General features: G+C 38.7%; 1 protein-coding gene across 1 annotated transcript in view; it reads left to right on the forward strand.

The window, feature by feature from the left end:
• Positions 1-21349, forward strand: part of POLQ (DNA polymerase theta) — a 55748-nt gene that overhangs the window by 26082 nt on the left and 8317 nt on the right. Inside the window, exons 14-27 of the mRNA XM_052665986.1 lie at positions 311-435; positions 1887-2130; positions 2922-6058; positions 7073-7216; positions 7795-7985; positions 9446-9686; positions 10701-10894; positions 12481-12618; positions 13997-14171; positions 15221-15356; positions 17663-17781; positions 18655-18839; positions 19193-19304; positions 20880-21004. Coding sequence (XP_052521946.1) covers positions 311-435; positions 1887-2130; positions 2922-6058; positions 7073-7216; positions 7795-7985; positions 9446-9686; positions 10701-10894; positions 12481-12618; positions 13997-14171; positions 15221-15356; positions 17663-17781; positions 18655-18839; positions 19193-19304; positions 20880-21004 — 5266 coding nt within the window. The remainder of the gene's footprint in view (positions 1-310; positions 436-1886; positions 2131-2921; positions 6059-7072; positions 7217-7794; positions 7986-9445; positions 9687-10700; positions 10895-12480; positions 12619-13996; positions 14172-15220; positions 15357-17662; positions 17782-18654; positions 18840-19192; positions 19305-20879; positions 21005-21349) is intronic.

A 21349-nucleotide genomic window follows, 5' to 3' on the forward strand; every position in this document is an offset into this window, starting at 1 on the left:
AAACAGATCTGAATGTGCAAAGACAGGAGTCTGTAGCTTGAAGAATTGATAGATTCTTTGTTTTCAGGGAGTGGTTTTCTTGCTGACTGACCTGATCAGATCAGATATATCTACAGACACCATGGGCTCAGTGTGCTCTGTACCAAAAACGCACTGCCAGAAGATGTTTGTGTCGTGTTATTTGGAAGCCAACTTCTGTGTTTCTTTATTGTGCTATGCTATAGTACTACTCTGTCTATCCTATTCACAGAGTACTCTAATGTGACCTGGATGATGATCTCTGAGGATGCTTTTTTTTTTTATTCTTTAGATTTTTCACCAGTCTTGCCCTCCTGGATTTGATCAGTGAAGTTCCCTTAAAAGATATGACCAACAAATATGGTTGTAGTCGTGGCCAACTTCAGTCCTTACAGCAGTCTGCTGCCACCTATGCAGGTGAGTTTTGTGTGCAAAAACTCAGCAGGAAACTTCAGGTAGTCTATTTTCTTTCCTTCCAGGTAAGGAGATAAGAGTCACAGTGTATAGCAACAAGCAGTCTTCTAAAACCACTTCCAAATTTATAGCTTTATCTGTGGCTGCCCCTGCTTTAAGATGGAACCCTGGTGCATGCTGTGGGAATGGGGCCAGCTGGGTGAAATCAAGCAGTGCTGAAGCATGCTAATGGCTATGGGAACCATCTGTGTAACGTGCAGAAACAAAGTTTGATTGATACTAAGTGTGGAAAAACGTACAAGTCAATTCTGAATCTTTACTGTATCAGAAAGAGAACATTTCAGAATGGATTAGGTCTTGGATCTCTGAGACAGAGTGGCTTTTTCCTGGTTACAAAGGTAATAGATCATAAAACATAATTTTACAGTTTTAAAATCAGAGTGAATAGTTTCCAGGTCATTTATCACCAAATAACAAGAGGTCAGAGAGGTCATATTTACCATAACCTCTTTCAGACAGCTGTGTAAGAGTAGAGGTAGCTGCTCACCATGTGATAATTTCTTTCTGTTATTTAAACCAAGTCTTTCATTACTCTGTAGATGGAGCTTCAGTTTCTAATATAGTTTTATCTCAACTTGTGAAACCCTATGTGTGGGTTGCAGCATGAGTCAAAGCCCCAAAATGAAAAGGTCACGCCAACTGATGCTGAGTAGTTTAAATTAATTTTGATAGTATAAATAACTTCTTGTTATAATGGTTTCACAATTCTCTATTCCCAGTGTTAATCATTTTTTCAGCAATCAAGTAGGTAAGTGCAGGATCAAGAGTAATTTGGAAAGTAAAATGAACTGTTGACATGACATATAGTTAGGAGAGATGATAAAAAGAGCTGTATTCTATAATTACTGTTAAAATATGGCAGTGAAGTGTGCTGCGTCTTTCAGTTATTTTCATACTCTTATAAATACAATCTATGAGTAAGAAACTGTCTTTTCCCTGCTCTTTTCCTCCTCCCATGTTCTGAGGACTGCAGCTATAATCTTTATAGTGAACTTCGCTAGCTCCTGTAGTGCTGTCAGTAACTGAAATTGAGCAAGTCAAGTTCTTCTTGTAAGGATGTCACTGCAGAGTGCCTTCTCTTAGTGCCTCTCATCATTGCTTTTCCACTCTTCTTCAGTGTGTTTGGTTTATATCCTGTTACAGGATATGCATGTGTTTCATTTCGTATTTGCATAACTAGAGTCTTTAAAAAAGCAGTCTTGTTCAGAATTTCTACCTCACTTATGAACTGATTAGTTCTAGATAAAATTGACTTCTGCAAGAGCAGTTCCTAAGCAGAATGTTGTAATAAACATGAATTAGGTGGCCGTTTCTGTAAGTACTGGGAAAGAGAAATGAGAAGAGGATGACTGTTCAGATGTGGAGTTGAGACTGATGCAACTTCTGTGTTCCAGGCATGGTAACAGTTTTCTGTAATCGATTGGGTTGGCACAACATGGAGCTGTTGCTCTCCCAGTTCCAGAGCCGCCTCACTTTCGGGGTTCACAGGGAGCTTTGTGACCTGGTACGAGTCTCTCTGCTGAATGCACAGCGTGCAAGGATGCTTTACAACGCTGGCTTTGTCACAGTTGCTGATCTTGCTAAAGCCAGTCCTGGTGATGTAGCAACTGCTCTGAAGAACTCAGTACCATTCAAAAGGTGAGAAATCAGTGAGTCTAGAAGTCAAGTCAGAAGTTCATTTACAAGGTGAAGGATTTCAGGATGAAACCTGTAATTAAATTCGACAATCTTTTGGGACTTGTTGCTAAATGTTACTTAAAAATAACTTGTAAGTCTCTGTGACTGATCACAGTAATTACATGATTACTTTGAAATGAATAATAACATGTTGTATTTGCAGCAAGAGACTGTGAGACCTGAATTTTCCTCTTCCTGAATTGAAAATGGTTTTTGGAGGCTATTTGCTGCCTCTAAAAGACTAATGCTTTCGTGCTCTGCCATATGATCAAATGAGTGCATGGTTTATTACTGTATTTAATTTCAGATTCTCTTGAGATTTTCATGTTAGTGTAATGGCAAAATTCGTACATCAGGTACCTGTTGGACTCTGCCATGATACCTCTCTGATTTCGTGCTCCTGAGATTACCTTTCTTTGCATGACTTCATGGAAGAGGATCAATTCAGACCTAGATTTTATCCTGGGAGGGAGCTGAGACTTATCTGGGGCACGTATTTGGATGCAGAAGCTTGGAATTCTTCTAGGGTATGCACTGTAGATGTAGTCAGTAATATCTTTCACTGACATCATTGAAATTTGGTAGAAAACTGAAATTGTTATCTCCTATTAAGCAAGATGCATTTTGGACATAGCATTATGGCTTCACAGAAGCACTAACTGAAATAGGAGCAGAGCAGAATAAGGTCACCTCCTCACGTTGTTTGTTATTTTCTGCATAAATTTCACATCTCTTTGTTGCCTTTCCCTTAGTGGTCGCAGGGCTGTGGATGAAGATGAAGAATCGGTAGAGGAGCGTCGGACTGTGCGCAGCATCTGGATGGCTGGAATGAAGGGCTTAACAGAAAGTGAAGCAGCTTCCCTCATTGTGGAGGAAGCCAGGGAACTTCTTCAGCAGGACTTGGCAGCGATGGGAGTGCAGTGGAACACAGAGTCTTTTCTTGAGGCATCATCTATGATCAGCAGTGAGTCAGAGATGGAAGACACACTACATAAGCCAGTTGGAGAGCTATCTTCTGAATCTTCTGTGATGTTAAACAAAAAAGAGTGTGGAGTTCAGAATCATGAAGGCCTTGGCTCTCAGTCTGGAAACATATCAGATACTAAAAAGGGGTATAAAAGGCGGCTAAGCAGTAGTACAGCACACTATAGATTTGAGGGTGAAGTCACATGCAAAAAACAGGCTCAAGCAGATGAAAGAAATGGTGATGCTGCCCACAGTGCTAGAAAATGGCCCAATATAGGCAGAGACAAAGAAAATGTGGAAGGAATTCTTAGGGTTAAAAACAAGACAGATTCCGAAGGAGTAAATCCAGAACTCCATACTGAGCAAGGAAAGACACCAACATTAGCAAAAATGTCTTCAGCCTCTAGATTGTTAAGAAGTGAGGACACACATTTAAACCGGACTAGGAACAAAAACGCTTCTTCTAAACTGCAGAAGTCACTGCTTGAAGATTCAAATGTGGTTGTCATGGACATTAAAAAACCTTCTGCTTTCCTCTCCAGCATTTCTAAAGATAACTTATTTTCAGACCAAAACAATGAGCAATGTCCAGAAAAAATGTCTGTAACTCAGAAGGTTTCAAATTCTGTACAAATGAGGGAAAATAATGTAGGGAGAAAAGATAAATTGGATATTTTATTTACAGAACTTTCTAAGTCCAATGAAGGCAAGCATATGGAGAGAGCAGATTTTCAGGCAACTGTTACATTACAGAGTATTCCACACATCAACAAGGAGACACATGATAATGTAGAAAGTAAAGTAATACCTTCTAAGGCTAGAATACAGAGAAATAAAACTACTGCTGATAAGTACAATAAGATCAATAAAATGCAAACAGATGTGAGCTCTGCTGAGTTGAAGGTTCATAAGCATCATACTGCTTTAGCTGCAGGTCATTGTAATGTAAATACTAACTGCTCTGGAAATATATGTGTCCTTGATGACAATAGGAAACAGAAGTCTGTGTACTTTTGTCCTGGTGGTGATAAATTCTACCATGCTGAGATCCAGAATGGTGGTATAAATGGGAACAAAATACCCAATGGAAAATTGTTACAAGCTGGAGCACTACAAAAAGGCTACGATCATCCTAAGGATTTTATGAAAGACTCTATAGTAAAATCCAGAGCTGTTTGTGATGCAGATGATGTTCAGAATTGTCCATCCTCTGGTTTGATTTGTGTCTCTACAGACTTTGAAGATAGCTTCCAGTTGGATACTCAGACCGAGAGGATAATAAAACAGGAGGCAGCAGCTGAAATCACGCGACAGCAGGGAATACAGGATTCAGAACTGGCAGTAGTACCTCAGCAGGAAATCTGCATGAAACTGAGCACTTTGCAGTCTGGGAATGCTACTGGGGAAAGGCTAGATGCAACAGTAAGGAAACTAGGCTTATCAAGTATTATCACAACAAATAGTGTTATAAAAAACACAGATCAGCACTGCAATAACAAAATTTTGGAATCTGAAGACCTTAATGCACAGCCTGTAGCAAAAGAAATAGAATCTGCACCTGTCCTTAAAGGAAGTGACTACTCAGTGACTGATTCTCAGCTAAACAGTTTTCTACAGTATTATCAGACCCAAAATTCAGTGAAAGGGGAGAGTGCTTCTAGAGGTCCCAATAATGCAACCTGCCCTCTTGATAGGGAGAACTTTGTGGAAGAAGAATACCATCCTGTCACGGAAACAAGCCTGAATATGAGTGATAGCTTGTTGTTTGATGATAGCTTCACTAATGCCAGTGATCTCTCAGCTGTGAACATCATGGAAACTGACAGAAAGGAAGCTGAGGGGAGGCAGGGAGCTTTGTTTCCTGCAAGTGGTCTTGCTGAGAATAAATCTGATGCCAGTGACAATCGGAGGGAGCATGAGGATCCAGCACAGAATAATGATGCATCTCTAGTATTCTCTGATCCCATAGCTGAAGTTTTAGATCATGCAAACTCCCCAACTTTTTTAGGAGATTTTCCTTGTACATCTCACAGTCAGTCTAAATTAAGAAACATGGTGATTTGTGAAAATGATTCCAATCCAAAGGATTTAGAAGTGGATCATGGTAAAAAGCTCCAGTGTAGTCAGCAAATATTAGATAAGAAAACCCATCCATTAGTGTGGACTGACCACTCGTTTGAACTGAGTCCAGGACTTCAGGATGTACTAGACAAATGGCCTAGTCCTTCAGGCACTGAACTTGTTCAAGTAAATGTAAGAAACTCCTGTCTGAAAGGAAATTTAGTTGCTTCAATTGCTAATCAAAAGCCAGATGCAATTTTTGAATTTGAACATCATCAGCTAGAGCCTTTGCCTAATTGTTGGGATTTAAAAGACTATTGCAAAGTTAAAGAAAACAAAACAAAAGACTCGGATAATCAAAAATCAGACTGTGTAACGCTTATGCTCAGGGGAAGCAACAGGACATCTTATCCTCCACCAGATAATTGTAATGGATTTATTCCTCCAACACCTCCCAAAGAGCTTTTTCCAAAAAGTTCTGTATCTTTCTCTGTGAAATCTGCAAGGAAGAGACAGGTTGCCAGCATGAATGAAGAGCAACTGGTTCTGCCACAGCACAATTGCGAGAGGGACGCGGAGCAGCAGGCAATTGACAGGGTAGCCTCAACTGAGGCTGATGACATAAAAGATGATTCCACTATAGACGAAGACTTTTCACTGCAGCTGTCTCAGGATGTTTTTCCACTCACTCCCTCAAGTACTGAAGGGTTCACTATTGTTGATGTAGCAGGTGACAAAACACTTTTCCAGACTTTTCTTGCAGAATGGAAGGAGAAAAGCAGATTCTCCATCTCAGTGGCATGTGAAAGAAGAAAATGTCTTTTGTCAACCAAATCAACAATTGGTGGCAGATTCAAACAAGGTTAGTTCCATGTTTGTGAACAACATGATGGCATCTTCAGCTTAAAGCAGCAGTGATGAAGAAAAGAATTTGAAAAAGGAGGAAAATTACTGGCACTAATTTAATGTTGTCTATCTCAGTAAAGCAAAGGAGATAAATGTTAGTAGAGAATGGAGAACTGATGTCAGACATTGCACTCTTAGGTCTTTGCTGGTTGCAGTGAAGTGTTAGTAGCTTGTCTGTATATATGAAAACATCTAAACGTATTTAACATTTCATATCTAATTTTAAACAAATCTGTTGTGCGGTCCCTTTATCACACGTATCATTCCATGTCATAAATTTTAGTATAAATTTAAATAAAATTATGTATTTAACAGTGACCTCTAGGGATTGTTCAGGATCTCTACCAGGCAGCAGTACTTGTGAGAGTGCTTCTGAAGCAAATATTTCCATGGTTGGAGAATATTAATTTGATAAACTGTATCTGAGTATGAAATTCAGGGTCAGCCTCTGGATTCTTGCAATAGTGTTTAACTTTCTTTCCCACAGAAGTATGCATTTGCTGCAGATTGTTTGCTGCCATATAAGCTATTTATTTACAAACATAAGATGGAGTTATATTTTTTGCTACCTGTATAATCATAATAACAACAACAAAAAAATATTTCTCTATGAAAATATAGTTTCGATGGACAAATCTGTAACGTTTTACAGAGTGAAAGGAAGCAGTGTTGTTCTGCCTGAACTTCTGAAGAGATTTCTAGGAGTTTTGCAGGAATGCTGCATTTGTGATTGTTTCTACTACAAGAGAAGAGAAACTGCTGCGTCCTAAACATCTTCACCTTCCCCCTTTCCTCCCCCCCTGAAAAAAAAGAGAAACACAGATATTTTCTCCATATAGATAGAAATAAAGGTATATATTCACATTTAACAAATTTAAGCTCAGCTGTATGTGTCTACATTTTCCAGAACCAAACTCTCCTATATTTATAGATGTCATTTTGTAATTATAACTTAAAAATATTCCCTTAGGAAATTCTCCCCAGTCGATGCAGGTCAAAGATGATGGATTTCCTGTCCAATACTGTGAAGACATATTGGTAGTTGGACTGGCAGTCTGTTGGGGTGGAAAAGATGCCTACTATATATCTTTACAGCAGATGCAAGACCAGACTGGTAAGTGAGCAGACAGGCTGTGCTGCTTTATGTGACAATGCATTTCAAGAAAGTACTTGTGATAGTTTTTTGGAAGTGTTACGGTTATTCTTTACTCAGCTCAGTTGTGTGATGGAGTAATTTAACCATGTTATTTTTCATCACTTTAAGTGTTCAGCAGGCTTGAACAAGTTGCTATCTATAGATTTGTACTACCAGGTGATTGGCACAAGCAAAGAACTGCTGCTCGAGTGGTGGACCACTTACATCTTGACTTACTCCTGCTTTCTCTTTAGCTTACCTGCTTTTCTCTTTCAACCTCTTTTAGCTTTCACTCTAAATCTGACATTAGAATAAGGCCTAGTCTGCTCTTGTCGCTAAGTTTTGATTCCTGGCCCTCCTTATTTAGTAGTATAAACACAGCATGTTTTTTGGAATCACGTCTATTTTGAAAAAATAGATAAAGTCTGTATAGGTTTATTGTTACTAATTTACTGTCCTAGTGTACTTTTTTTATGTTAGTTAGTTGCATTTAAGATTATCTCTCTTTTCTTTTACATTGGGTAAAATGTTGATTACGTTTGCATTTTCTACTTTAGAAATCAGTCCGAGTTTGGCACCACCACCTTTGGACAAAAACCTATCTGTAACAGAGAGACTGCATCATCTGCAGCTGTACCTGCAGGAGAAGCACGAGCGCTCACTTGTCATGTACAACTTCATTCAGCACTACAAGACCCTGCTGCTGGCTTGTGGCATCTCCTTGGAAGGAAGTTTTGAGGACCCAAAGGTTGGCAGGTTTAAGAAATTTAACTTGGGTGAAACACATAAGTGGAAATGCAGGAGTACCTTCTGGTGCTTCTGTAATTTAGATTTGAATATGAATGTACATCAGAGGGTTTTGGGAAATTTTTTTCCAGTGGAAAATGTAGAACAATATTAAGAGAAATTTTCATGCAAAGTGTGTGTTCATGTTGCCTACAAGAGAAACAGGCCAGATTCAATGTTATTTATAACACATTAATATTTCATTCCTGAATACTTAAATTGAGAGGATGAGTTTAAATCTCACCCGTCGCAGTGGACAGGGCTGAACTCTTGTACTGTTGCTTATAAAAAGCCAGAGACTGAAATGTTGGAAGCATTTCTGATCATATTATTGAATCTGAGATTAGAAGATTTTGTTACCAAAGAGTTTATCTGCTGTGTGTCTGGATTACTCTACTACCACTATTTTCTCAAAACGAAACTAAATTTATATGTAATTTCAAAAGTTATGAATGCCATCTACAATTCAAGTGAAACTCTTGAAAGAGTTAAAATGGCCTTCTTGTCCTTATTAGGAAAAGCTTTAGAAGTACAGAAATTTCTAGGGTCGGTATTTATATCTTACATCACGTGTGGGCTGAATAGCATCAAGGCAATATTAAAGCCTGCAGGTAAGTAGCAAAGCTGTTCAACAGAAGGACAAACTTAGCTTTTCATACTGATGTGTGGCTAAAATTATAGAGCAATAAAAGTAGCACCTTTCCCCACACTGTTCTGTATATGAAAAGGAGTCATACTTATTCATTGTAGCAATGCAATGAATAGATACATACATACATACACAGTCACACCCCCACACCTCCCACAGACCCTACATATGTACGCATTTTTAATCTTCTGCTTGTATGTCAGAGACAACGTAAAAGAAACCTGTGCTTCATCCTGTTTTGACACAACAATTTGAAATATAGTTATGAGCAGAATTGCTTTGAAAACAGTGGGAGGCATGAGGCTTACTGAGAATAAAATTTGCCTCACAATATTCTTGCTGTTGGTGCTGATATGGAGAAAATAGAAGAGCTCAGCTTGGCTCATATATTCTAGATCAATAGCAAGTCCTGATTTTTACAAACTCAGTTTTCAGAGTAAACACATTTTGATCCTGGTTGTCATATTGAATCCTCTTTGTTTTAGGATGATATAAGTAAAACAATGAAGAATAGTACCCTTAGATGCTTTAAGTTGACAATAGGCAAGACTTTGAAATGTGTAGAATTAATTTTCAGTGAGAATAAAGCATGTAAGTGACATGACCTCTTAGAAGTTTCATCTGAAATCACGTAACTTTTCCACAAATTATTCCAGTCTGTCTGACAAATGAAGAATGATGTGCGCTATAAACTTGCCTTAACCCCCAGTCAAGTATTAAGGTTGTATTATGATTAAAATGGAGAAAAAGTCTCATGGAAGTGTCTTTTTAAGGTTGCTTGTTGGCTGCTTGATTCTGGCTCAAAGGAACGTACCCTTCACAACATGGTAACTAACTTTCTACCCAGTGAGCTACCTCTCCTGGAAGGGATAAGCACTGGCCAGGGGGTGCAGAGTCTGGGGCTGAGCTCCAGTGAAGATCATTCTGGGCGGTACAGAGCAGCAATAGAGTCTGTGCTCATCTTCAATGTCATGAACCAACTCCATAGTGAACTACAGAAGGAAAATCTGACAGGTAAATAGACCTCCTCCTCTCGAGGGCAGAGATAGGGTAGCTATACTACCACAAAGTAAGTGATCAGTGGAGAACAGAAGAGGTTTGGGACTTATTCTGTGGTAAAAATCGAATCTTTTAGAAGAAAAGAGGGAACTTTCTTTGGAAATACATCTGTTTTGCAAAAACAAATTAACCAGAGGAGAGTTTGGGAGTTCATTATAGGATTTAAGATGCTTTTTTTGTATCCCGAGTATCCATTGGTTCCATTGGCTGAGGAACCCATCTGGATTATAGTGTGTTTAGAATCTCTGAATCAAAAAGGATCCTTACCTCCCAGGTGAGTACCTTGGCTACTCTGAGGGGTCTTTCTGTGTTTGTTCCCTCTGTACACAGCTGTGGTGAGGTCACATCTTAAGTACTGTGTTCAGTTTTGGGCCCCTCACTGCAAAAAAGACACTGAGATGCTGGAGTGTGTCCAGAGATGGGCAACAAAGCTGTGAGGGGTCTGAAGCAAAAGTCTTATGGAGGGCAGCTGAGGGAGATGGGATTGTTCAGTCTGGAGAAGAGGAGGCTCAGAGGAGACCTAATTGCTCCCTATAATTACCTGAAAAGAGGTTGTGGTGATATGGGGTCTAGGCTCTGATTGTGACAGCTAAACCTTAGAACATTTTTAAAAGATGTAGGTGGTGGAATGAAAGTTTGTCCAGTTAGAAAGCTTTACATTAATCACATCCGCAGTTCATAAAATGTTGATATCCAAGGAGATGTGTATTAGGAAAAAAACCACTTTTTTTGACAGAAGTTAACTTACCAACTTTTGATATAAATGTTTTACTATGAAATATTCCAGAAAAAGAAATATTTAAACTAGGTCTATTAAAAGGTCTCAGTGTGTCAGGACACTTGGGTTTTTTTAAATCCAAGGGTTCCCTGTTGCTTTTTTTTTTATTTTATTTTTTTTTAACAAATCTGTGACAGTTAATATGTTTTTGATGTTATATAAGTTTTTCTTGACATTTGTTCTTACTCCAGATGTGTTTTCTAAAGTGGAGATGCCCAACCATTATTGCTTGGCTCTGCTGGAGCTGAACGGCATTGGTTTTAGCACAGCAGCATATGAAACCCAGAAACAGGTCATGCAAGCTAAACTAACTGAGATTGAGACCAAGGCTTATCAACTGGCAGGCCATAGTTTCTCCTTGACCAGCCCTGATGACATTGCAGAGGTATGTGAGAACTCGGATGGGAGGTGGAGTACTTTTCAGAAGATATCCTCCAGGTGTTTTAGCTTTCATTGAATGAAAAACTCTCATGGGAAGACTCTGTATGAAGAAGGAACTCTGGTCAGAGTTTATTTGTCTGTGCTCATTATGAACTTGCTGCCTGCAAGGTGCTGTGCATCTTCTGCTTGATAGTGATCGTTAAGATTTCTGCTAAGTTCTGCAGAATGAAGGAGGTAGAAATGAAGTGGAAATGAAATTGTTGTCTTTATAGGACCTGGCTCCTCATGAAGCATGAGATCACCTGCCAGTCAAAAAGCTTTTGGATTATTTTGGGTTAATGGTGCAAGGCTGTTGCTTTGATGCAACAGCAGTATTTTACATACATTAGATGTGGTATCACATGATCTGAACAAGCTGGGATATTGCTTTTGTCTTTAACACAGACATGAAAGAGAAGATTGTTTTACAAGTTTAGAAAGAATTGCAATCTGTTTTTAAGAATCTGAACATTTGTTTATAGAATGGATTTCTTTTTAAAAAGCCTAAGAAACAGATTTGGATTTGAATTACTAATACTTTTATTTCTGAAGAACATTACTTTCTGTTTTTTATGTATGTTTCATGTCATCCCAGGAATAGATTAGAAATGCTATGCATATATTTTCTTCAGATTAGTTCTGTTTGATACACTAATTTCTTTTTGAGGGGCTTGTTATGGAATTTGCAAACAGTGATCACTAAAGGAAGTTCCAGAAATATTCCACCCATGTTGCAAATGCAGAAGTTTTGTTTTGCAGTATTTGTGTGAGTTAGAACTCCTCAAATAATGCTCAACTCTGATTTTATTCTGCTTCATAGAAAAGGGGAAGAAATATTTCTCTGTTTTCTGCTTGTTTTTCATACAGAAATCTTGTTTGAAATCACATGAAGTATTTTTTTTATAGTTTAGTGGAGCTTTGCTCTTCTTATTTTGTGGCAGCAAAACTTTTGTGCTAAATAAACTTGTGATAGAGAAACTTCTATTCCCTTCTCCCAGCGATGAAATTAAATGCAATACCTGTAAAACAGTGTATAATGCTGCACAGAATGGAAAGTGAAGAACTGCTTTGTATCTGTCAAGTAGTGAGCATGTATTTCGTTTTCCATATTTTGGCAATTTGTTAGAAAAACTAATGTTCTGTGGCCACCTCCTTCAGTGCCAGTGTTGTTATGCTGAATTCTTATATGCCAGTTGTTATGCTGAATAATTCTCCACTAACACTGCTTTTCTTCACTAATGTTCTTCCCATTTTTAGTCTTCTTAATTCCATGTTTTATAACAGTAAACTCACTTAATGGATGGAGTTAATTACCTTTCCTAAAAACATACATCTGAACTCAAACTTACAGTACTTAGAAAATGATATTCTAGATTGCATTTTGTAGTTAATTAAAATAAGGAGAGATGACTTTGATAGCATAGATCTTTAATCAGCTTTTTAATTACTTGGAGCTTTCCTGCTATCCTCTGGCTGCAATAAGCTGTTCAAGTGCTACATTCTCCTAGGAGCAGCGTGCAGAAACTGATCTGAGATGCTGGCCTTTTTCAGGTTTTGTTCCTAGAGCTGAAGTTGCCACAAAATGGAGATACGAAAGCTCAAGGGAACAAGAAAACTCTGGGTTACACCAGAAGAACAACTATTAAAGGAAACCGGGTTAGGTTGAGCAAGCAGTTCAGCACAACCAAGGTACAGTAAAGTCTGGTTCTAATCTGAAATTGTCTGAAAAATTCTTACTTCACACGTGTGCTGTTGGAATTAGATATGTTGATTTAGACAAAAGTAAACTTTTTCTTGCCTTTTATTCCTCCAGTTACCACTGGAAATTTAAATTTGCCTTCTCATTTAGCAGAGCTGTTAACTCCTCCTAATCTTCTAAAGCACAATTTTAGTGAGAACCTAATAGTTTCAGTGAGAATAGTCAGGCAGAATTTGAATCAAGACCAAAATAGTTAATGATTTTGTAAAGCCAATAGTAAAAGTGTCTTTCAACATAAGCTTGAAAGGCACTTAAATATCATGGTGATTAAATACAGTATCTTCCCTACCAGCTAATGCCCAGTCTGTATTTGGTGCTTCACAGAATTTGTCTTCAGAATGGTTGATGTTATGGCATGTTGAATTTAGTAGTTCAAAAGCTTTGTATGTATGTGAAGGTGATCAACATGCTGAGCAGGTGCTAGACACTGTGCAGCTGCAATAATATCAACTTCTGCAGGCTAATAGGTGCTCTTGTCAGACAAGTGATGCAGGCTAACACCTTTGTTCCCCGTTTTCAGTACTCATTAACGTGTTGTTGTGTCCCCTTGTTCAGTGTAGTCAGTGACTGGAAAGCAAATATTTAAATCTTTAAAGATCTTTAAAACTTAAGTAGCAGTGAAGAATTAAGTATTCTCGTGGTGGAAGAACCGAGAAGCAAAAGCACAGTGAGGATTCCCTCCTTTTGTGATGCAAAAGGCAGAGGCAATAACAGCCTGCTGCATACGAAAAATGCTGTACTGGAGAAATATCTGCATGACATTATCTTTTGATTTTAGTCCCTTTATTGCTAGTGATGAACTTTGCCTTTCAAGGAGCATGTTCAAGAGCTTCATTGTGTTCCTAGCATGAAAATAGGAAGCAATCACAGAATGCATTGAGTTGGAAGGGACCTTTAAAGGTCATCTAGTTCCAACACCTACCATGGGCAAGCCTGCCCACCTCCAACAGGGAGGTAAATACACAAGTTAATGGAAGAGAATCATTAACACTATGCAAGAGGAGGCAACATAGAGGACTCATGGCAAGCAATGCTTTTTTGCTCATTTCAGGTGACTTATCGATTGGTGCAGACCAATAATGGTGGATGTAAGAAGTCCAAAGAGACATCATTGCCTTGCTTGTGTCTTATGGTGTTTTCATTGTTCTGGTGTAGACAGTATAAGTAGAAGAGATATCCATTTGATTTACAGTCAGTGACACTGGAAGCTCACTGATGGAGATACTTCTTCCCACAAAGCTGCAAGACAAAGCTTTATTAATAAAGCTTTTAAGGCAATTAATTACAACTGTGTTTCTCTCCACTAAGGATGTTTTGGAGAAATTAAAGACACTTCACCCGTTGCCAGGGCTCATACTGGAATGGAGAAGAATCAACAATGCCATTTCTAAAGTGGTGTTTCCACTACAGAGGGAAAAACGATTCAATTCTGCTCTAGGAATGGAAAGGATATATCCTGTGTCACAAACTCACACAGCTACAGGTAAAGAAATGTCTGCAAAATCCTTCCTTGTTATTGAATTTTGACAGCTTTTCTGTGGGGAAAAGAGTAAAGAAATCAAGCCTGTGCTTTCTTTCAAACCAAATGAGAATACGTAAATATCTGTTTCACATTTATCTGTCCTGTAAGTCCAAATGTGTTAAAATATGAGGTTTACTCCAAAAGTAACACCTCCTGTTTTATTATGTTGGCCCACAATGTCAGAGTTAGATGTTGGCAGTATGGCAGTAGAGGCTGAACCTTCCCACCAATATTCCATTACATGTTGTTGCTGCATGACAGATGGCAGCAGAGGGGCAGTCTGATGAAATGGCAACTGACGTGGAAGCATGTATGAAGCAAGGGTATGTAACATGAGTCCTCCATATGGAAAAAAATGGCATCCATTAACATTCATTGATGTTTGCTGAATGTTTATGGAGTCCAAACAGTGGGTGTGAGCACAGGGAGGAAGTGGGTAGTGCATTTCAACAGTGGCAACAGTGACAGTAAGTCACCTCTGTTGGTGCAGATTTTTACAAACATGGTCTGCAGGCTCTTGTTCATTGATGATAAAAATACATAGCTAATTATGGTTACCATGTTGAAAAATAGTGTGTTGTAGCTGAGAATTTTCTCTACCAAATAGTGTTAATGCACTCTTTGCATCTGTTGTAGTTTCCATGAAAATAAATAGGAGGCATTACTTTTGGAGAGACCTACATAGATGTATTTGTCCTGTGAGAAGTATAATTTATTTCTTGCATATTATCTTGCAAATCTCTGACCCCAGAACAGATTCTGGATCTTGGAATTTCCTGTTAGCTATAAGAAAATGTTGCACAGGAACCAGCTTAATGAGCATGAGCTCATTAATCATAAATTATTTTTCTTTTTCTTCAGTTTTCTTTTTTATTTTTTTCTTTTCCCCAAAACACTTGGCAATTGTGTTTTGCACTATAATGCAAAACCAATTGGAGAGATTGGTGTGTTCCCAATTGGAGAGCTTCTTTTTGGACTCTTATTTAATTATACCTCATCTTCCTTCTCAGGTCGAGTAAGTTTTGCAGAGCCAAATATCCAGAATGTGCCAAGAGATTTTGAGATTGAAATGCCAATTGTAGTTGAAGAAAGCCCACCCTTCAGAACCAATAGAGGTGTTTATTCTTGTGCTGTTTCCAGGGTCAGGTAAGGAGGATCTTGGCAAAGTTTGTGTTTACTCCCCTGACCAAAATGTGGTTGAGTTGTGATTTTTTTTTTCTGTCTTTGCCTGTGGCTGCTGTCATTATCAATGTGACTAATTTCTCAGTGTTTCCCTTACACTTTCAGGGGAATAAATACTAAAAATGCTTGATTCAGAAGTATAAATAAGAAAAAAATCAGTGACGTGTGAAAGATATAATAATACTGATAGCACGTGGCCTCATGTAGTTACTTTTTATAGTCATTTATGAATTTCAGCAGCAATCAGACTAGTGTTGTACACGCTACTGTTGGATGGAAAGTGTGAGTCTGAAAAGTAACTAACTGGTTAGGATCTGTTTTAACTTTCTAAAAGCTGTGCTGAAGAGGGGTGGGATATTGTGGAAGAAGAAGAAGAGAGGTCAGCCATTTTATGCTGTACATCTCCCTGTGTCAGGGAACACGGATATACATTTTTGTTCTTTGTTAGTAATTTCATGTGTGATAAAGATATCAGCCTTCAAAAGCACCTAGGCTGCAAAGCAAGATTTCTGAATCTATTTTTTAATCTAAGAACCCTATTCACTGGCATATAGTGATGTCAAAATTAGAAGTGTGTGTAAGTCTAGTGAGTAGCAAAGTTGACTTTTGGCAGCCAGCTAGTGAGCCCAGGGACTTCATACTTAGTGGTGAGATTCTGTCCTTTCAGTTTCTTTTCTTCTTCCACTCAGATTCTTGTCATATATACGTCACCTGAGTGACTTTTATCATCTTTGTCGCACAGAAAGATGTGAGAATTTTCAGAAATTTTCTGGCTCTTCTCTCTTTTTTTTTCTTACCATGTGTATTATATCCTTGTGCCTTGAGTAGGTCAGAGGAAGAGAGCCCAGAAGTAACAGAATCTTCACAATGCCTCTTCTCTAGAAAAGGAACCAGACCTAGCCATGGAGGCAGAAGCATTGTCTTGACAAACAGCACTGGCAGTGCTTGGGCTTGCAGTAGCTTAGCTGGACAGTTGTAGAGGAGGCTGGGTTCTGTAGAGAAGCAGATCATTGAAGGAATGGAATCCTTGCTAAACTTTGAGAGAGGCCTGCTTTCTAGGCAAGTTTCTACATTCCTTAATTAAGTCATTGTGTTGGGAAGGTGCACAATCACAGACTGCTGGCACAAAAGAGATTGTCTTGTAGTCCAAATATGATAGGCCTCCTGAACTTGAATCCAAACTGTCTGTAATTACTGTGCTTGGTTCTCTCTTTCATCTTGCTCTAAGAATCTTCTGACCAAAGGAATATAACAAAATTACATAGTGATAAAAACCATTACTCATTTAAAGAAGTTGGGAACTTTCATTCAACAGCATCATACAACCTGTTTTCCATGATTTTTATGCAGTCCTTCATCTTGATCCCTACCATCTCTGAAAAGATAAGGAATAAGAAGAAAATGGAGTGCCCAAAGGAAGAGCAGATGATGTCTTCCACACTTTGCTCTCCTGGAATTAGCTAGGATCTCACAGTCCCTAACCCAAGTTTCAAAGGTTAATTAAGGGCTTTGACTGGACTTCCAGTGAAGAACACAATCAACTGGCTGGTAGGCTGGTGACTGATGAAAGAAGAGTCACAGTGTGCACTCTAAATGTCACAGTTGTGTTTAGTTGCTGCACTGATGGATACAATTCCATCTGCAGCTGCAGATAGGCAGGACTTTGGAACAAGGAGACGCAAATCTTGAGAGAAAGAAAATAAGGTTGCCTTGGGGTCCATGTATTGCTTAGTCCTTAGCGAGGAAATGTACTGTATGTCATAAGCATGTCATCTGCAACTTCAGCTCTATTTTTAAAGGCCTATGTCTGTGTGCACTCATACACTCATGGTGCTAGAGTGGAGGAGTTCTTTCTTTACAATTGGGTAGCATAGATGTTCCACTTAAGAGACCAGTACTAATAAAAGACCTGGCACTCAGGCTGGAGTACTGAATTTCCAAGATTCCTGTAGAGCTTCTTTGCTTTGTTTCTGGAATGCATTTATCACAGATCTGGAGCTTTTAATCTTCCCTGTTTTGGAGTGGAATCACCCAATTTCTGAACTGAACTCTGAATGTAGTAGGAATAATTACCTCTAAATCTGCTCTGTAAATCCATTCAGTTTTGCATATGGCCTCTGGCTAATTCTCCCATAGTCAATTTTTTTTATGGATCGGGGAATAGAAGTTACTGTCTTGTTTGCATGCATGGCTTCTCTGTGGCAAAAATGGTTATGCATCTTTTAATGTTTTAGAAATTGGTGAAGAAAAGTGATTCTTTGTCTCCACAGAGGTAGAAAGCGTTCCAGTGTTTTGCCTAATGGTGTAAATACTTGGGCTGAAGACAGAGCTGAAGGAAGAGGAATCCCGTTTTCTGTTAGCATGCGGCATGCCTTTGTCCCCTTCCCAGGTAACACTCAGATCCCTTTCTGTGCAAGCTATTTGTTAAGAATGTAATTAACAAAAACATCCTAGATCTGATGAAGAGTTAAGAAATGCTGACAGTACATATCTGAGTAGCCTCCTTGGGAAACAAATGCAGTTGGTAGCATGGTCTCAAAATTACTCACAGGAAGGCTGTAAAGGAGAATATTTCAACTCAGTAAAATATTCTAATGTTATAAATCAAATGTTCACACCTTCATTTGCTCTTTAAGAATACATATTTTGTGAGGAGATATATTTGCAGAGCTTTTAATACACAAATTGCACTCTGTCTATAGAGCTCTTAATACACACTGTATCTAGCATTCTGTATTCTAATGCCTGCTTTCACACTGCTCTGGCTCAATATAAGCCTGCTGGTCTGGTCTCTGTGTTGGGCATTCCCATCAGGTGCTAGATTTGTACACAAGTACCTGGACAGATAATTGTCTGGGTACATTTGATAGATTTTAGATATTATTAGGTTCGATTTTATTTCTACTGTTGACAAGTAGAACTTTTACCAGGTGCAAAAGTGATTCCTGAAAGTATTCACAAAAAAACAGAGTCTGAAGTTGCATAGAAACAGCTGCATATAACTTCCACTGCAGAAGGTGCAACTACCTAAGAAGCATCAGTCCTTTTCACTGTGGTTAGCCTCTGTGAGATAAGCTGCAAATGAAAGGAAGTTCTGTGGTTTACTAGCAAATGCCCACATGGGCATAAATGATGTCAACAGTCAAGAAGATGCAATTCAAACCTTCTGTTTGAAGGTTCTCAGGAGATGGAGAATTGTGTGGTTGGAATGTTGTTGGAGTAATATATAAAATAATGACTTGTCCTAATTTGTTGACTTCAGGTGGTTTTATCTTGGCTGCTGATTATTGTCAGCTTGAATTGAGGATCCTTGCACATTTGTCTCGTGACTGTCAACTCATTGAAGCCTTGAACAGGGGTACCGATGTCTTTAAGAGCATCGCAGCAAAATGGAAGATGATTGATTCTGAAGCTGTTGGAGACAGCACCAGGCAACAAGCTAAGCAGGTGTATTTCAGGAAAACAAAAAAAAAGATCAGCTTTCTGGGCAGAAAGGTTTGGTGTTCAAAACATTGGGAGTCACAGGAATGTCATTTGCAGTTTGAGTTTGGCTGTGACTGTTCAGTAATTGCTTTGTAAGTCCTCCTGCTTTCAGTAAGTTTCAGCTGGAGCTTCTGAGTTTTAGGGGATAAGAGTGGAGAAATGGAGAATAAATGGCTGCACTTAGAGGTCGTCTCTGTTCCTGAATCCTTGCCCTTGTTACGATACACTTGCCTTCCAGTGAATCACATTTTGTTTTGGCTTGTTCTTCTCTGCATGGCTCACCACATTATTATGGTTCTTTGCCTGTCCTCTGGCAGATTTGCTATGGAATCATCTATGGAATAGGAGCAAAATCTTTAGGCGAGCAGATGGGCATTGATGACAATGAAGCTGCCAATTACATCGAATCCTTCAAATCAAGATACACAGGTTAGGATAAGACTATTTGGGAGCTCTTTTTTTTTTCTTTTTTGTTTTGTTTGTTGTTTTTCTGTTTCTAAATTCCCTTCACTCCATGTCTCTTCAAATCCTGAATTCATCTTTGCTCTCTCACTCCTCCAATTTTTTTTTTTTTGAAAAAGCTTTTCATTTTGCTGAAGTCCAGTCTATGAACAGACCAGTTTGGTACTCCATAACGTTTTACTCTACTCTCATATTGTATTTGTCCTGAGAGAACCACTGTCTGGTTATTACATTTATCAGCCCCGGGGATTAATTTTAAAGGTCTCAACTTTAATGAATAAGAAATACTCTTTTCTTTATTAAAACATACGGTTTTAAGGGATGTGTAATGGATTCCAGATCACATTTATAATTTTTAAATATAAATACTAGTCTCTTCTGTTTTTGTCTTCTGATTTCTTTGAACTTTTAGCTGTTGTGCTTGTAACTATTACATTCTTATCCAGTTGTTCAGAGTAGTTCTTCCATGCTTAGAAATGCAGCAATGTCTTTTTACAAAGCTGCACATAAATTTTTAGGAAAGCTACAGAAAGAATAGGGCTACAATCAGAAAATGAATGCAGGGCAACTGGGAGGAACTATCTCTAATCATAACACTTAGAAATGAACAAGTAAGGTATGTTTTCAAGGTTTGGGGTTTGTTTCTTTAGGAGACAGATGCTGAGTCTGTTTAGTCTTCGGTAATTTCTGATAGTCTGTCCTTCAAAGACTGTTAGAAATGACTTCCCATGTCCTTCCCTTCCCAATGTACGTGCAATTGCAATTGCAGCATACAAACACCACATATTGTAATTTCAGTTCCTATGAATTTTCACTTCTGTATATCGCTGTTGCTAAATTACGAACCTAACTGATTGGCTACTGCTGCCAGTCTTGATCTTGAACTGCTCCTTTTATGTTTTGTATTTTGAAAGCCTTGAAAAGTAATTGAAGTTAACTTTTTCCAGTTCAGTGCAGTTGTTACTTGAACTTGCAGTGAAAGGGGCTCTTCTGCGTCTCATCTTTCTTTGACCTAAATTTATTTTTAACACCTTTGATGGATTGACTCCTTCCTTTGCAGAGCACAGGTGGGTGAGCTTTTCATCCTAGAATCTGAAGTGACAGTCTGAAGTAAGCCAACCTGAGTCATCAAGAGCTCTGACTTCTGCTTTCAACTTACCCTCTTTCTGCTGCTTATCTTTCCAGTGTTGCTCCAGGTCCTGACCTCTCCATTACCAATAGTGTGTACATGATCCTCTGTGCCTGGCCACCATACAGAAATTACTTCCTACTTCCTTAGGCACAGCCAGATTCCTGACACTATGCCTTCTTTTGTACCTCATAAGCATTTATAAGTTTCCCAGCAGAGCTTGAGAATAGGCTGAATAAGTGATCGTGTGCTTTGTCTCCTTCACTGACAGGGTCTAAAGGAAATGTAAAATGTGTGGCTTGAGTTTCCCAGACAGTCTTTATTTACACCAGTGAGGAATCAGTGTAAAGCATCAGTTGTCTTAGTCAACTTAATCAACTTGTCTTAATGAACACTTTCTCTTCCTTTTACAGGTATTCAGAAATTCTTGCAGGAAACAGTAAAGAACTGCAGAAGAGATGGGTTTGTGCAGACCATACTGGGGAGACGGAGATACCTGCCAGCTATCAGAGATTCAAATCCCTACAGTAAAGCTCATGTAAGTTGGGTGCAGTACTTTCCCCTTTTTTGGTGTTGAATTCCTCCAGATTATCCACAGCTGTGTTCTAAAGGGTCTGTGAGCCATTTTGGTTGCAGCTTCCCCTTGTCACTTACTTCATTGTTCCCCCAGTTCTTCTGCAAATAACAAAGCTTTTGTCATGATCTGTTTGACGTAAGTCTTGTGTTACTGGGTGTGCAGCTGTCATCACTGTGTCTCACTTCAGAACTCCCACGTTGGAACTGAGTGAGTAATTTATTGATATAAGTGGACATGATTTTAAAAAGCCTCCACATTGTGATGCATTTTAACTCTTCAGGCTGTGCTGTTCCCACTCAGCAGTCT

The sequence above is a fragment of the Tympanuchus pallidicinctus genome, unplaced genomic scaffold, assembly GCF_026119805.1.
Source record: "Tympanuchus pallidicinctus isolate F22 unplaced genomic scaffold, pur_lepc_1.0 scaffold10, whole genome shotgun sequence".
NCBI classification, from domain to species: Eukaryota; Metazoa; Chordata; class Aves; order Galliformes; family Phasianidae; genus Tympanuchus; species Tympanuchus pallidicinctus.